Consider the following 17,738-nt stretch of genomic DNA (forward strand, 5'->3'; position numbering starts at 1 on the left):
TGCTTCTATATATTTGTGGTTCTATTTACAGATTGGTTATCTGAAAAAAAATGGAGATGGAACTTTATTATTTAGTGTAGTAAATTCATCTGATCCAGAAGCAGAAGGTAAATGCCGCAATCTTTCAAGTAAACATTTCTAATGTAGAATGTTCTAGCAGATTTTGAAGTCCTAACTGTACATACAGATCCTGTGTAGTGTAGATGAGGTTAAAAAAAAAAAAAAATTATTCACCAAACCATTTTCCCCAACAGCTGTATTTAGTATCTCCAATATCAGATGTTTCTCTTTGCCTTTCCAATTTTCACTCTTCAGATGCTCTATTTTACTGATGCTAACAGTAAGAAGGTAAAATAATATCTATTTATAAGCACTTATACATTGCTACAACTTTATAGAGAAATTGGAGGACAGGCTTTTGCTCCAAGTACACTGTAGTGTTAAAATCTAATAGACAAAAGGTGAATGAAAGTGCTGTAATCTGTAATCCTATGTAAATGTGCAATGCACAGAATCAAATTCAGAATAATCTTTTTTTTTATTTCCTAATTTAAATTATTAGCTAAATTTCAGTTTTAAGTTGATTAGGTTTTGCTTAATTGGTTTTCTTTGGTTCCTTGATATTTTCTGTGGGTTTTTGTTTGTGTTACTACTATACATTATTTACACTGTCTTATGCTTTCCCCTTGTTTTAATTTTGAGCTCAAAATGCAGAAGTTTTCAAAGTTTGTAATGTATGAAATGTCAGAGTCTTTGTGCTGCTGTGTCATGTTGACTTAGTACTTCTTTCTCTGAAGCTTTTGAGATTGGAATTCATTCACAGCTTACCTGTTGTGGCATTGATGAATGTATGAACCCTTTTGATTAGTCACATTTCTGTTGATTTTTTGATGGGGAGATACAAGCCTGTAACTATTACTGTCTAAATTCCTTTTCATTTGGTAGTAGATTTTTCTGGAACGAAATTAAACATTTTGGTTTCCATCATGCCCTTACCTATTTCTGAAAAAATTAAATTAAAAAAAATGAATGTGATTTAATACCTCTGAAACCATGCCACTGAAAATTTAGACAGTGATGGTGATGGGAGCAGAGCAAGCTTTCACTGTGTGCTGTAAAGTACTGTACTGCTTCCCGATGTTTCTGTGCTCCAGAATCTTTTTTGTGTGTTTATATAGTTAATACTAGTTCTACTGAATTTACAGCTAATAGTATAATCTGAATTTTTGTTGTGGTGTTTTTGGTTTGGTTTTTTTTTTTTTTTTTAATTCCTACTAAGGTTCTAGAGATAAACTTGCTTTCTGTTGTTCAGTAAATGAGTATAATTACCACTGTATTCCATAACAGCCAGAGGGATTTAAAATAACTGGAAGTCTCCTGAAATTTATTGGAATTTTTTTGAGTTTAAAAGCGTATTCCAAATTATTTGAGCCATTTTAATTAAGTAGTTCTCATAACTTCAGGAGAAAAGAAATATTGCTCTAGGTATAATGCTAATTATTTTAGCAAAGTTCTTTACATGGCGTCTGGTTTCTATAGACTAACTACCACTTAGTCAACATAAGAAATTGCTTTTATCACTTCATAATGTGTTGATCTTGAATGTTTGTGAATCAGCTTGTAAAAGAATTTCAGATGCTGCTGTATACTTTAAAGGTGAAATAACTAAGCCATAGATCTTGTGAATAAGAGATGGAAACACATTTACAGCATGTATTTGAAATTTAAATGGAGAACCTGAATTATACTACCTATCCTTAATAAAAACATACAGATTAAAAAACATTTAGCCTTTATAGTAAATGCAACTTTTTAAAATAGCAAAATTGAAATATTCAGCATAAATAAATTTTAAACATGAAATGCTTTTCTAATATTATCTTCTTTTAAATCAAATAATTAGAGGAAGAGACTCACCCAGTGGATCTGAGTTCACTGTCAAGCAAATTATTACCTGGCTTCACTACACTGGGCTTTAAAGATGAACGAAGAAATAAAGGTAAATGCCAAAGAACATGTTTTAACTTTGTGTTAAATGTTTGAGCAATTTCTTGATATAAAATAATTTCAGATTATAGCTGTCTCCAAATGAAAGTTCATTTGGTTATTTCTATGATATATAATTATTCCATTTGCAGCATAATGCAATTTTAATTAAATTGACATTTTTGCTTATTAAACATAACTTAATTAGGAGTTCATGGATTAATGTTTTGCCTTAGTGTTATAGCCACACTAGAAACTTTTCAGTAATGGTACTCCATTTTCTCTGGAGGAAATAATTTTTCCTGAGCAACTGCGCTTCAAGTTGAGAAAAAAACCTTTTGGTAATTTGCATTTTTGTATCATATGACAAGGATGTCACAAACTGTGGATTTTTTTCCTAGTATTATTGAAATTTTTAATAATTTCTAATCTGCTCTCCAGAAACTGACTGATAAACAACAGTGAAGTAGACACACAGAAAAAGTAGAAATATAAAAGGGGGTGGGGGGGATGAATCTTTTGTGGGAGTGGGGTGGTTAACCTACTTCTTTATTTTCCAGTAATATAAATACATTTATTTATATGGTCAAAATAGTTGCACTAATTCTAGAGTCTGGAATTGTCCTTGAGATATTGCTCTTGATTTCAGTTGGAGGAAAAAACACACTGCACTTTCTGTATCTGTTTCGGAAAACAAAATCTCTTTTTTTCTTCCCCCCCGAGTGATCTTTTACACTTTTGTTAATCATTTGTTATCTCTTTCTTCTACCTGTCCAGTAACTTTTCTTACAAGTGCTAGTACAGCACCTTCCATGCAAAACAACTCTATATTTCATGATTTGAAATCAGATGAAATGGAACTCCTGTACTCAGCATATGGTGATGAAACTGGGATACAGTGTGCCTTAAGGTAAGCGCTTCCTTATTAGGAGGCCTAACTTCTCATAGCAAATTTATGAAAAGCAGTTTGGACTAAATGTCAACCAGAAGCCTCCAAATCCTGATAGTTTTTTCTAAAACTTATTTTAAATATAACTCTCTATAAATCTTGAAGCTAGCTTTTATCCTGGTTGGTGGTGTTGGGTTTTTTTGTTTTGGGTTTGAGGGGGGGAGGTTCTCCCATTTGTACTTTTAAGGTACCCTATTTTATTGCAAGGCTGTTACGGATCTTGTTACTAGGGTCTTTGACCACAGGATATTAGAGGTTGCTAAAGATTTAGCATTTTGCTTTAAACCCAGCAGTAAGTAGGTTTAGATATGCAACTAATACATTTCAGTGACTTTAAAACAGTGATATTTTTCAAGAAGTTTCAAAACAGTTAAAGCTACTTGAAAAGGAAAATGCCACTTTTCATTAAATTGTTAATCTTGGAGGGAAAGAATTAATCACAAGCTTTTTTTCCTTCCTTTGTGTTTTTTTTAACCCTCTACCAATGATAGTTCAAGTGAAAATTGGCTGGTAGTTGTGAAAAACAAGTTTGCACATACATTTACTTCCATTTAAAAAGGAAAAAAAAGGAGAAGGAAAAAGCCCCTATCTTGAAGGCCTTAATTGCTTTTCTGAAGAAGCATAGAAGAGTAAAAGAATAAGGAAAATGTAGGTGTAATGCAGTGTAGTTGGGGAAAAACATGTTATAAGTTGAAATATTTTTTTTTACAAAAGAAACAACTTCTGTAATTCTTATATCTCCATTCCTACTAGCTTACAAGAATTTGTGAAGGATGCTGGAAATTACAGCAAGAAAATAGTAGATGATCTTCTGGACCAGATCACTAGTGGAGATCATTCCAAAACTATTTATCAGCTAAAGCAGGTGCGTCCTTGATGCACAGAAATGTCACAAGTTCATCAAAACAAGAATGGACCTGTTTCTCTTTTTTAATATTGTATGAGATATTTTGTTTTTCAGTGTCAGTTTCAGCAGTGCAGGCTTAGCTGTTCATGCAACCATGTGGCAAACCAAATTAGAAACTGAATTAATCGGCAGAGAACTAATATTTTCCATTTCTCCAGCTAGATCAGTTCTCCAGTGTGGTTCACTATGTGACTGCAGAAAGGAAGAGGCAGGGGAATGCAACGTAACAGGGGGTAGAAGGGACCAAGCAGCTGAATGGTGTTTGGGCAGCCCTGTCACTTAATGTCATGACTTATGTATCTGCTTCTGAGTTATATTGCAGTGCTTTTGTTAAGGATTTTTTTTTCTTAATTTAAATGCAAAATATATTCCTTGTGGGAAGATTAATTATTTGGAACATTGAAATTATGTTGGAGAATTAATATCGCTGTACAGGTATCCATTACCCAACAGTGCTAACTTTTAAATTCGTGTAGTATGTCTGAAGGAAAAACTTTTCACTTATTTCCAAAAGCACTTTACCTAGGATATTCATACTAAGACTGGAGAAGAGATTTTTCTCAGAAGTGTGTATAATGCTAGTGGGAATGTTTGCATTCCCAAGACAAAATAGGCTACCAGAAACTGCAAAATCTTGTTTCATGTTATCTTCACTCTGAAAACGAATCTTAGTTTGAAATACTTGTCTGCTGTTAAAAGTGATGACATTCTGAATGATTAAAAAATAAAGAAAGGGAGGTGGCAGGGAGGATGGAAGGTACTCAGACTTCCTGACATGCTGGAAATGAGATTATGCTAAATCTCTGCAGACTTAGAAGTAGAATAAGGTGGGAAAAGGAGACAATAGAATGAAAAATACAGAGGATCTTTCAGAATTTTCTGCGTATTTTTTCCCAGTCCCTACTAGAAAAAGATTGTATGTGAAACAGGAAGAAATGTAAAGCATTAGTTAAAAAATCAAAAGTTCAAAAAGTTTAAAAACAATATTTTGAATACTCTTTTACAGCTAGAAATGTGTGTATACAACGCATTGAACTTAGCTTTAAAATAAAACATGTGCTTTTCCCTTTTTGCCACCTTGTTCTATGAATATTGTTCCAAATGAGAATTTCTGAATACCTTTCAAATGGTCAATAGCTATTTCCACTTAGAAATGCTGTTCAGTTGTGACATATGTGGATATATACAGATTTTGTGCAATTAAGTGTGTTTCAGCGATGATGTACCATGGTGTTTTATGGTTGAGTATTTTGTGCTGCTACATTTGAGTAAGAATGAATATCTCTGAAAGTGCAATCTTAAATGATTTGGAATCATTAATTACTGAAGTAATGACTAAGATACTGCACTTGAATATAAAGTTCATGGGCAGAAGAAATAGTATAAGGGGACTCAAAGATTAGTTAAAATGCATAATACTAAAATATTTCAAAACAATAACGATTACCTTGTAATTACATTACAGGTATGTGAAAAAGTTAGCTGACTCTAGCCTCGTTTTGTGTGTGAAGTTTGAGTATACTTGAAATTGTACAAGAGAGAGGTCTTTCTCTTATGTTGAATAAAAGTAATTGCTAGTATTCTTTCTTTCCAGAGGCGAAACATCCCAGTAAAACCACTGGATGAAGTTAAAGTAAGTTATGCTGTTTGTGTGTTTTTTGGCGTTTTTTTAACTGGAAAAAGTGTCTTGACATTTGAAGTAGAGAAAGTGATGTTCTCTGGGCTTCCAGCATTCAAATGCCTGATTTTATTTAGTGTGCATCTGTTTTGTGTATAATAATACAGAAAAGATTGATAAGTGGAGTATTTGATAAAGAGGAGGCTGTTAGGTTAGTCCTTAAAGAGGCTGTCCTCTTTACATGAATGTGTATGGTCACCCATTAAAAGACATTAAAAAAGCTAGTCTTTATTTTTTGTAAAGGTTCTGTGCAAACATCACAAAAGATGATAGTGTTGTGTGGTGGCCTAGGATCTGATCACGGTAAACTAGTAAATTACACAAACTAAGAGTATTCTTAGGAAACATAAGTATAAGCTGTGGAAAGCTAAGATCTAAAATATGATTTGGTTCTTTAGGTTCTGCCAGTTCTCATAAAAGAAGAACACAAGTTGCGTAATACCTGTCCGGATTCTTCCAAACAGATTATGGTAAAACTGTTTGTGTGGTTTAAAAAAAAAAAGTATTGAGGCATTTGTTTTGTTTCAGTGCAAGGATCAAGGATGTGCATGCTCTGAGGTAGAAGATTAAAATTACAGTATCTAGAATAAGCTTTCAGTACTTAAAATGGATTCGCTGACACTCATTCTATTTTAGTTAGTGGCTTTGTTTGTCCTGTTGTTCTGTATTCTCTAGCTTAATTCAGCATGTATAACTAAATCTCAGAGGCAGAAAGCCCATTTAGGAATCTGAAAGATCTGCTGATGAATATTTGAGGTTCAACATGGTGTAAAAATGGGGAAAAAAAAAAACCGGTAGTATTTATCAGTTTTACTGCATCCATTGAAAATATCTGTTAGAAAGTAGGGGTAAATAACGCATATCTTAAGTTTTCACAGCTGGTAATCAAATCTTTCTTTAAGTGGTACAGGTTTTATCTTGCAAAGTATTTGTGACAACAGAAGATAGGTACTGTATTCCATGGCAATTCACATAAAAATTATATGGATTACATTATAGCAACTAAGAAAATTTATAGTTTTATAAAAATTCCTTATGTTTTGTGGAAAGGTTTGTATTTCTCTAGAACGTGACTGGTTAAGTTAATTCATGAAAGTGCTAAGTTCCATTTTCATATTTCTAAAAATAATACCTGGTTGTTTATTTACCTGCATGTCTTATTCTTCCTGCTGGAATAGGAAACCTCAGAGAATTCTGTTAGAACATGTTTTGAAGCTTAACAATTTTTACTTTGATCTCTTACTTTTTGCCATTACATAGCAGTATTGCAATAGGTATGGAAAAAATGAAATTGTTGCAGTGCAGGCTGTATTTCGTTATCCAAATGTATAGAAAAAATACTTGAGAGACCAGCTCCAGCTGATGCTGTGTGTAGGGAGGCCCACCTTATTGGTTTTATTAGTCACACACTAAAATTTTTAGTAAATCCAGTGTTGCACTGAGAAGGTGAGGGAAAATAGGATCTGAGAGTTGTTCATGGTGGGGTATACTGATAATGCTTCCCCCTGCCAGGATTCTGCCATGGGACAGGGATGACTTGAGCATGTAATTGAGTCCCAGAGGATTCAGTAACATTGGTTTCAACAGTCCCAGATGATGAGATGAAAGATATTTAGACTATCCTGCAGATCCCTTGCCATTGATTTGACTGGTCTGTCTTGGAACCATGCTTGAGCTGCCTGTGAGTTACAGGTTAGCCAAGTTGGTTATGGATGCTCCAGTCTCAAGTGTTGTGGTGCACACTTTTCAGAGTATGGATTCATGCATTTACCCTAAACACTAAAAAGTTATCGTGACAGTTTGTCACTGTTGCTAGTCTTTCTGTTTCTTGTATTTTAATAGGTTGGAGAATCTGGTGGAGACGGTAACACTTCTGACTTGGACTTTCTCTCGATGAAACAATATTCAGACGTATCTCTTGATATTTCTATGTTAAGTTCATTAGGTAAGTAATTAAATATACGAGCCATCAATTATGGTTTAGTTGTACTATTTAGGCAAAATAACAGCTGGATTTACTAAGAATAAAAAAGTGTTCAAAAAGTAGTAATTAAGTCTACATTTGACATAGGTAAAAGTCTAGGGCTGCTACAAGATAAATGAAACCTTGGTCTGTTTTTCCTTTGAGATATCCATGTGCTAACCAAGCTAACTTTTCCTGTACCATTGAAGAAACCAAAGTATTTGTAGCTCATAATTGTGATAGCTTTGCTGTTTTTTATGTGTTCATAGTAACGTAAACATTAAGAATCAGTGTGGAGCTTTGGCTCAGAAGTGTTATTTTGCTTCATATGCTGTCTTTTGAAATAACTTGGGAAGTAGGTAGCTATGTGAAGTTCAATCATAGGGCCACTTGGAATGTCCCAGAACAAAAATCAGAAGAAACTTCAGATGTTGGAAAGACTTCAGCTTCAAATAGGGCAGTTGTATAAAAGTATTAGGATGTTGTTTCAAATACACATCTTTGATAGGTATCCTTCTTTAAATACTGCAAGAAGTAGTGTTCCCACTTCTGCAGGCTGCTGAGCTGGTCAAATGTCATCAAAAATGTCATCACCAAAAAAAAATACTGCTTATGGTTTAAGATACTTTTAATTCAGAATGTGAAAGATGACAAACTATCTATTATAAAATATAACCAAGGTAATTGAAAGCTTAAAGGAAAAAAAATAAAAGATTTTGACACATTTCTCCCATAGGTGCAGTATTCTTTGAAAAGCAATTGTAAGCTCTGATTATGCTGTCACACACTGATTTTATTGCAGTTCAGTAAAAAATGAATAAATATCTGTTTTATAGATAATGTTTAGACATATCAATCTTACTGTTAATTTCTTGCTGCACTGCAAGCTGTTTATATTTTTCTTATTTGATCTTTCTGTAAATAATCATACTTCTAGATTACTTAGCTTCTGGAGTTAGTTTATGGCATTATTTCTTACCATAATTCTTGCAAAGTTAGCAAGGTCTGCATTGAAGACAGCCCAAAGAGAAGGGGAAGAGCTTATTCTCCTGTTTAAAGTTGAGGGAAAGGGGTTTTTTAAGTCTTCAGATGAAAGAACAGCATATATTGGCACATACTTCCAGTTCTTTCAAATTTAACAGTTTTATTTGGCTTACTGTAAAATCAGTTTAGCTGGAGAAGGTACTGTTCTTAAAACATTCTGTGGTGAGGGTTTCTTCACCTCCATAAATTACATGTTCTATTTTAACTGTATTTTAAGTTAGATACTTAAGTAATCTTTCTACTGACTTCCTCTCCTTTGCTGCAAACTAAATGCATTATTTCATGTCCAGAGTTTAACAGATGAGGAAGAAAAATTAAGTTCTTACAGCTGTTTAAATACTGGGAGTCAGTTCAGTTTCAGCCATTTCCCATGGTGTTCTCCTTCATCCTCCAGTATTGCCAAATGCATTTCAACATGTATTTCTTGAAACTGAAAACATATCTGCAGCTGTTGCCTTTTAGAAGTGCAAAGGAAAATGCAAGATTGAGGTCGTTTGTGTAATAGACTTGTGTTAATTTATTTTAGAATTTTTTTTATAGTGACTTAGTAATTCACGAGTCAATCTGCATGTGCTAATTATGGGCTTTGGTTGGTAACTGGTGGCCTGTAGGGAAAGTGAAGAAGGAGCTTGATCATGACGATAGCCATTTACATCTGGATGAAACAACTAAGCTGCTGCAGGACCTTCATGAAGCTCAGGCTGACAGAGTGGGATCCCAGCCATCATCCAATTTGAGTTCCCTCTCCAATACCTCTGAAAGAGACCAACATCATCTTGGTAAAGTTACCTGTGTCACAGAAAATGCAGTACTTCTGCTCTAATTGAAAGTGGTTAAAACTTACATTTTAATTTACATAAATCTTTGCATGAAACTACTCTGATAAAACAGTGTGCTGACTACAGGATAACATTTTAATTTTTAAATACGCATGGCAAAGGCAACTAACACGACATACTTTTGACCTGCGGACTTAATGACACTAATTGTAATTACTTTTTTTGATTAGGCATGATTGAAGTAATTGTGAAGTAAGTTCATACTGACTGGCAAATCCCTATATGCACTTGCATTTTATGCTCTTAGAAATACTAAGGAGTATGTAATGTTTATTTTACTTCGGCATAGTTGTATGCAGCCAGTAACAGGTGGGGTTCTACAATAGCCTTCCATTGTCAACTGTAAAATTCAGCAATGAGACAGGATGATAGGGTGACATACCACTTAACAGTTTGGTACCATTTCTGAGAAGGTAGGAGATGTTGGTTGGATGATACTCAATTACATTTTGTATAACTCAGAGTAATGACTGCTTTTTCAAAAAGGATCTAAATTACTGAATGTCGTGGTTTAGCCCCAGCCAGCAACTAAGCACCACGCAGCCGCTCGCTCACTCCCCCTACCCCGATGGGATGGGGGAGAGAATTGGAGGAGTAAGAGTGAGAAACACTCCTGGGCTGAGATAAGAACAGTTTAATAATTGAAATAAAGTAAAATAGTAATGCTAATAGTAACAGTATAATAATGATAATAATAATAATGATACACGAAGCAAGTGATGCACAATGCAATTGCTCACCACCCGCCGACCGATACCCAGACAGTTCCCGAGCAGCGATCGCTGCTCCCCGGCCAACCCCCCCCAGTTTATATACTGAGCATGACGTCATATGGTATGGAATAGCCCTTTGGTCAGTTTGGATCAACTATTCTGGCTGTGCCCCCTCCCAGTTTCTTGTGCGCCTGGCAGAGCATGGGAAGCTGAAAAAGTCCTTGACTAGCATAAGCAGTACTCAGCAACAACTACAAACATCAGCCTGTTATCAACATTCTTCTCCTACTAAATCCAAAACACAGCACTATGCCTGCTGTTAGGAAGAAAATTAACTCTATCCCAGCCGAAACCAGGACAGTATCCACCCCTTATTCTATACCATCTACGTCATGCACAGGCCCTCCCCTTTCCAATGTGTTCCAATTAATCACCACCCCTTTCCCTATCTTGATATACACACAGATATCATTCCCTTCGTCTATGGCCCATCCCTCTAAAATGTCCATTGAGTTCATTTAGCCCATGACTTTGGGTTCCATCTGTCATCACAGTCTTTCAGAGCAGGACAGGTGGTGTGCAGTGTTGGACTGTTGCATGCTGAAGTCAGTTCTCATTCCAACATGGTTTCATCAAAGTTCATTTTCCTTAGGCTGGGCAATTCTTACTGCAATACCATTGATGCGGCATATAGCAATCATAATATATAGTATTATATACTTAATATTAACCTACTATATTATTATATTAACATGCAGTTAAGAGATAACATATAGTTAAGAGATAACATACAGTATTATAAAGCAATTAATATTATACAATTCAGTTCATTGGCTATTTTCACCCAAAATCAAATTCCCTTGAGGTACACATTGGGCTTCCCCATCCTTTCGCATCACCCACCAAGTGCACCCAGGTCCTTGAGCAAAAGCAATCCCACGAATGGGTTTGCCTTTGCCAGAGGGGGAAGTAACCCAGACTGTCTTCCCCAGCATATTTTTCATGTGCACTACAGGAACTTTATCTCCTTCTACAGTACGTAAAAGTTTTGATTGGGCAGGGCCAGCTCGATTGGCAGATCCCCTGGTGTTGACTAACCAGGTGGCTTTTGCTAAATGCGTATCCCAATGTTTAAACGTCCCACCACCCATTGCTCTCAGGGTAGTCTTTAACAATCCATTGTATCGCTCAATTTTCCCGGAGGCTGGTGCATGGTAAGGGATGTGATATACCCACTCAATGCCGTGCTCTTTGGCCCAGGTGTCTATGAGGTTGTTTCGGAAATGAGTCCCGTTGTCTGACTCAATTCTTTCTGGGGTGCCATGTCGCCACAGGACTTGCTTTTCAAGGCCCAGGATGGTGTTCCGGGCGGTGGCATGGGGCACGGGATATGTTTCCAGCCATCCAGTGGTTGCTTCCACCATGGTGAGCACATAGCGCTTGCCCTGGCGGGTCTGTGGGAGCGTGATGTAATCAATCTGCCAGGCCTCCCCATATTTATATTTTAGCCATCGTTCACTATACCCAAGGGGCTTGAACTGCTTGGCTTGCTTGATTGCAGCGCATGTTTCACACTCATGAATAACCTGTGCAATACTGTCCATAGTTAAGTCCACCCCTCGATCACGAGCCCATTTATACGTTGCATCCCTTCCTTGATGGCCTGAGGCATCATGGGCCCACCGAGCTATAAATAATTCACCCTTATGTTGCCAGTCCAAATCCACCTGAGCCACTTCAATCTTAGCAGCCTGATCTACTTGCTGGTTGTTTTGATGTTCTTCAGTGGCCCGACTCTTAGGTACATGAGCATCTACATGACGAACTTTTACAACCAGGTTCTCTACCCGGGCAGCAATATCTTGCCACAATGCGGCAGCCCAGATTGGTTTGCCTCTGCGCTGCCAGTTGCTCTGCTTCCATTGCTGCAGCCACCCCCACAGGGCATTTGCCACCATCCATGAGTCAGTATAGAGATAAAGGACTGGCCACTTTTCTCTTTCAGCAATATCTAAAGCCAGCTGGATGGCTTTCACCTCTGCAAACTGACTCGACTCCCCTTCTCCTTCAGCAGTTTCTGCGACTTGTCGTATAGGACTCCATACAGCAGCTTTCCACCTCCGATGCTTTCCCACGAGACGACAGGACCCATCAGTGAACAGGGCATATTGCTTTTCATTTTCTGGCAATTTATTATACAGTGGGGCCTCTTCAGCACGTGTCACCTCCTCCTCTGGTGATATTCTAATGTTTTTTCCTTCTGGCCAGTCCATGATCACTTCCAGGATTCCTGGGCGACTGGGGTTTCCTATTCGAGCCCGTTGTGTGATCAATGCAACCCACTTACTCCATGTAGCATCAGTTGCATGATGTGTAGAGGGGACCCTCCCTTTGAACATCCAGCCCAACACCGGCAGTCGGGGTGCCAGCAGGAGCTGTGCTTCAGTACCAACCACTTCTGAAGCAGCTCGAACCCCTTCATATGCTGCCAGTATCTCTTTCTCAGTTGGAGTGTAGCGGGCTTCGGATCCTCTGTATCCCCGACTCCAAAACCCTAGGGGTCGACCTCGAGTCTCCCCTGGTGCTTTCTGCCAGAGGCTCCAGGTAGGGCCATTCTCCCCGGCTGCGGTGTAGAGCACATTTTTAATATCCTGCCCTGCCCGGACTGGCCCAAGGGCTACTGCATGAACTATCTCACGTTTAATTTGTTCAAAGGCTTGTTGTTGCTCAGGGCCCCATTTGAATTCGTTCTTCTTCCGGGTCACTTGATAGAGAGGGCTTACGATCTGGCTGTAATTTGGAATATGCATTCTCCAAAACCCCACAACGCCTAAGAAAGCTTGTGTTTCCTTTTTGCTAGTTGGTGGGGACATAGCTGTTATTTTGTTGATCACATCCATTGGGATCTGACGACGTCCATCTTGCCATTTTATTCCTAAAAACTGGATCTCCTGTGCAGGCCCCTTGACCTTACTCTGTTTTATGGCAAAACCAGCCTTCAGAAGGATTTGGACTATTTTCTTTCCCTTCTCAAAAACTTCTTCTGCTGTATTGCCCCACACAATGATGTCATCAATGTACTGCAGATGTTCTGGAGCTTCACCCTGTTCCAGTGCTGTCTGGATCAGTCCATGGCAAATGGTGGGGCTGTGCTTCCACCCCTGGGGCAGTCGGTTCCAGGTGTACTGAACACCCCTCCAGGTAAAAGCAAACTGGGGTCTGCACTCTGCTGCCAAAGGGATGGAGAAAAATGCATTAGCAATATCAATTGTGGCATACCACTTAGCTGCCTTTGACTCCAGTTCATATTGAAGTTCTAGCATGTCTGGCACGGCAGCACTCAGCGGCGGTGTAACTTCGTTCAGGCCACGATAGTCCACTGTTAGTCTCCACTCCCCATTAGACTTTCGCACTGGCCATATGGGACTGTTAAAGGGTGAGCGAGTCTTGCTGATCACTCCCTGGCTCTCCAGTCGACGAATCAGGTTATGGATGGGAATCAGGGAGTCTCGGTTGGTGCGATATTGCCGCCTGTGCACAGTTGTGGTAGCAATCGGCACCTGTTGTTCCTCAACCTTCAGCAACCCTACAATTGAAGGGTCCTCTGAGAGACCGGGCAAGGTGGACAACTGTTTAATTTCCTCTGTCTCCAAAGCAGCTATACCAAAAGCCCACCGGTACCCTTTTGGGTCCTTGAAATACCCTCTCCTGAGGTAGTCTATGCCAAGGATGCACGGAGCATCTGGGCCAGTCACAATGGGGTGCTTTTGCCACTCATTCCCAGTTAGGCTCACTTCAGCTTCCAGTACAGTGAGCTGTTGGGATCCCCCTGTCACTCCAGAAATACAAATGGGTTCTGCCCCTCTATAGTTTGATGGCATTAGCGTGCACTGTGCACCAGTGTCCACTAGAGCCTTATACTCCTGTGGGTCTGACGTTCCAGGCCATCGAATCCACACAGTCCAGTAAACCCGGTTGTCCCTTTCCTCCACCTGGCTGGAGGCAGGGCCCCTCTAACACTGGTCACAGTATTCGCTGTTCACTTCCTGTAAATGTGAATCAAAAGTTCCCTGATCAAGGTCGGAAGTAAAATTAGCCCTCTTACTCTGTCTCGGGAACTGCTCACTGGAAACTGGAGCTGCAATTTTCCTGGGAGAACCGCCTTTTCTAATAGTTTTTCCTTGCAATTCACGCACCCGTGCCTCTAAGGTTGAGGTGGGTTTTCCATCCCACTTTCTCATGTCCTCTCCATAATCACGCAGGTAAAACCACAGGGTGCCCCGTGGTGTGTATCCTCTATATCCTCTCTCTTGAGCATAGGGACGTTGACTCCTAATGGCTGAGACACTGGTCCGTGCAGGTGGGGAGTAGGACAGATCCTCTCTGAGTTGTTGGAACTCTTGGCATATTTTTTCAGACAGTTTTTCCACAGCCGAGACACAGGCCCGTAGGGAGGAAGAGAGCTTTTCTTCGTAGTCCCGGAGTTGTCTAGCCACTTCATCCACCGTTGGTGCCTCGTCGTCTTTCCAGGCTAGTATTGCCAACGAGTTGGAATACGATGCTGGTGCGCTCCGTACCACCTTCCGCCACATGGATTGTGTGCACCTGACTTCATCTGGGTCTTTGGTTAACCGCTCATCATTCAGGTCACTGTAAATCACCTCCAGCACGCCTAATTCCCTCAGGTACTGGATACCTTTCTCTACGGTGGTCCATTTGCTTGGGCGGTATAAAACATCCTCCTTGAAGGGATACCTTTCCTTCACGCTTGACAGAAGTCGCCTCCAGAGGCTGAGCGGTTTTGCCCCTTTTCCAATTGCTTTGTCAATGCCCCCTTCCCTGGAAAGGGATCCCAGCTGCTTGGCTTCCCTACCCTCTAAATCCAGGCTACTGGCCCCGTTATCCCAGCATCGGAGCAGCCAGGTGATGATGTGCTCGCCTGGATGACGACCAAAATCTTTTCGCATATCTCGCAGCTCACTCAGGGATAGGGATCGGGTGGTCACCATCTCATTTATGGGTTCTTCCTCCTCTGGTTCTCGTGATGGCCCTGGTTCATCTTCATCCCTTACTAAACGAACTGATTTCCTCGTGTATTTTTTCTTCTGTATAGGGGCAACTGATACCGGCGCAGGTTGGTTCTCTGGTTTAGCCACAGTGTCTGTCACTGGGGTTTGAGTAGCCGCAGTGCTCATGGCTGTGGCTGGAGTAGCCACAGTGCCTGGGGCAGGGGTTTGAGTAGCTGCAAGGCCTGTAGTGGGGGTTGGAGTAGCCGCAGGGCCTGTAGTGGGGGTTTGAGTAGCCACAGTGCTTGTTGTTTTGTTATCAGATCCAGAGACCTTCTCTTTCTTTTGAGGGTACTGATTAGCGTTGACCACGGCTCGATAGGCATGGGCCAGTCCCCAGCATGTTGCAATGATTTGTGTCTCTCTGGAGCTACCAGGGTGACAACATACTTCTTCCAAATACTTTACTAATTCTTCAGGATTCTGCACTTGTTCAGGGGTGAAGTTCCAAAACACTGGAGGTCCCCACTGCCCTAGGTACTTGCGCATACGATCCCACACACCCTGCCACTCATAACTATCCAGCCTTGGGGTAGATCTCTGGATGGTATTTTTAAACTGCTTACTGACCTTTATCAAAATGGAAACAACATTCCCAAGAATTATCAATAGAAGTATCTTAACTGCCCAGGGGTGTTCAAGATACAGGAAAGTTGTTGTAATGAAGGAGGAAACATCATAGAAGAAAGCAGCAAAGGTGCCATTCTGTATTTCCTCCACAACAAGCCTCTCAGAGTAAGAAGTATAATTGCTAACTCTCTCTATGAGGTAGTACCCGAAGTACAGTAGTGACTTCTGTATGAAACCCAAATACCAAAGAATGCTCAAGGTCAGGGTTTTGATAAGGAGCCTCCCAAGCAAAAGATCATGAATCACTGCAGAGCATAGCACACTACACAAACTGACAGCAAGCTTTAACGCGTGCTGCAAAAAAAAGAACATGGTGCAGATCAGAAGAACTAATATCGTGACCGGCAACTGTTAACAGACTCCTTAATACACTCTGATTAATCTGTTGTTATCTCAAGCCCCACAGCAATTTCTTTTTCAAAATCTCCTGTTTAAGTATCATTTAAATGTCTGTCTTGGTTTAAAGGTCTGAAAGGAACATGTGAAATAACCATGCTGTTTATATACATAAATATCTCTCCATTATTTTTCTGTACTTTTAAAGGTTTTGGGTTTTTTTTTTCCATATTCTACAGGAAGCCCCTCTCATCTGAGTGTTGGAGAACAGCAAGACATGGTTCACGATCCCTATGAATTTCTTCAGTCTCCAGAAACCTCAAATGCCACTACCAACTAACCTGACATGTATTATATATATTTTGTATTTTAATTGTATTATGTTTTTATAAAGTTTTTGTCCATGGCAGAAACCTTGATTTTGTCCTCTTTTCTATGAGGATTCCTGTATAATATTATCATGTATGCTGGATTAAACAAAAAACCCCCTCCTACTTAGTACATCATGTTGTTAGCAATGTACCAAAACCTGCTTTTGATCTGTTTGTTGAGGGAGTCTGTAGTCTACTGGCGTGTGAATCTTGACTGAAAAACAACAAATCATGTTAGAAAAAACTGTATTTTATAGAAACTAAAAAGTGATAATTTTCCCAGTATCATGGCAGCAGTCATTTAAATGTTTCTAGTACAGTTACCTACCAGTTCTGTTCAGGTCTTAACTTGAACATCTTCAAGAAGGAACATTTTATTTCAACAGTGAGAGAACTGCATGAACTGTGATCATCATTATGTTTCCCATCTCCTAACCCTGATAACATGTAGAACTTGTTTCTGTTTCCCCATATTTTTAAATCTTTTTTTAATCATTCTAGAGAATACTTAATTTGAGAAGTAACATTACTTGGTAGTTGCATTAAAATGCGCACTATGAGAATTCTACCTTGGATCTAAAAAAGATGAATGTTTTTGTGATCCCTTGTGTCTTGAAACACAAAGAAAATATAATACTTACATTTTTTAATTTGATATGTATATTATTTGAATGGAAAAAATAGTGGATAAGGTGTGCTTTTCAGTAATTTTAAAATAAAACTTTTATAATTCAGTACTGATGTAACTGGGGGATTTTGTACCATTGATATGTGCAAGCTGGACAACTGTTATGTATTTACAATATTTTGTAAATATTAATAAAAATACAAAACCATTTTTGATGTTTGCAAATATCTTGTTCTTGCCAGGAAAAAGTTTGCTTCCTTATTTTTACTAAGTCTGAAATACTAGGAGTTTTTGGTCTGAATTTTTGTGCTGCTTCAAAAGATAAATTCCATCATGCCACATGTAGCTGTAAACAAAATTAACTGTGAATTTCTAGGAACCAACAAGGAAATCTGTCAGATAACTGATACCAAAGTCCTGATAAAGCCTAAATAGGAAGTCCTGTTCACTTAAACCAGGTATTTGTGGTCTGGACTGTTTCCTCTCCGTCCCCCTCTGAGATACCTCTTTCCAGCCCCTCCCACACCCCACTTCTTAGGGATTTTTGTTTTCTGTTTGGCTATTACATGTCATTTTATGTTCAACCAGCTATGATGCTGGCAGCTGCCGTTTCCCCTCTATATGTTAG

The 17,738-nt window shown here is 39.0% G+C and overlaps 1 protein-coding gene across 10 annotated transcripts in view; it reads left to right on the top strand.

The window, feature by feature from the left end:
• The window catches only part of BRD9 (bromodomain containing 9), a 32,694-nt gene extending 15,375 nt beyond the window's left edge, over positions 1-17,319 (top strand). For 5 of the 10 annotated variants that reach the window (XM_075704883.1, XM_075704884.1, XM_075704887.1 and 2 more), the window contains 9 exons: positions 32-107; positions 1,904-1,999; positions 2,764-2,896; positions 3,689-3,800; positions 5,437-5,475; positions 5,919-5,990; positions 7,363-7,465; positions 9,139-9,306; positions 16,351-17,319. In XM_075704883.1, the coding sequence (XP_075560998.1) occupies positions 32-107; positions 1,904-1,999; positions 2,764-2,896; positions 3,689-3,800; positions 5,437-5,475; positions 5,919-5,990; positions 7,363-7,465; positions 9,139-9,306; positions 16,351-16,451 (900 nt within the window). In that variant the 3' untranslated portion in view covers positions 16,452-17,319. The remainder of the gene's footprint in view (positions 1-31; positions 108-1,903; positions 2,000-2,763; positions 2,897-3,688; positions 3,801-5,436; positions 5,476-5,918; positions 5,991-7,362; positions 7,466-9,138; positions 9,307-16,350) is intronic. The other 5 variants (XM_075704889.1, XM_075704892.1, XM_075704888.1 and 2 more) reach the window with 1 other exon arrangement.
• Positions 17,320-17,738: the final 419 nt, after the last annotated feature.

The sequence above is a fragment of the Pelecanus crispus genome, chromosome 2 (assembly GCF_030463565.1).
Source record: "Pelecanus crispus isolate bPelCri1 chromosome 2, bPelCri1.pri, whole genome shotgun sequence".
Lineage (NCBI taxonomy): Eukaryota > Metazoa > Chordata > Aves > Pelecaniformes > Pelecanidae > Pelecanus > Pelecanus crispus.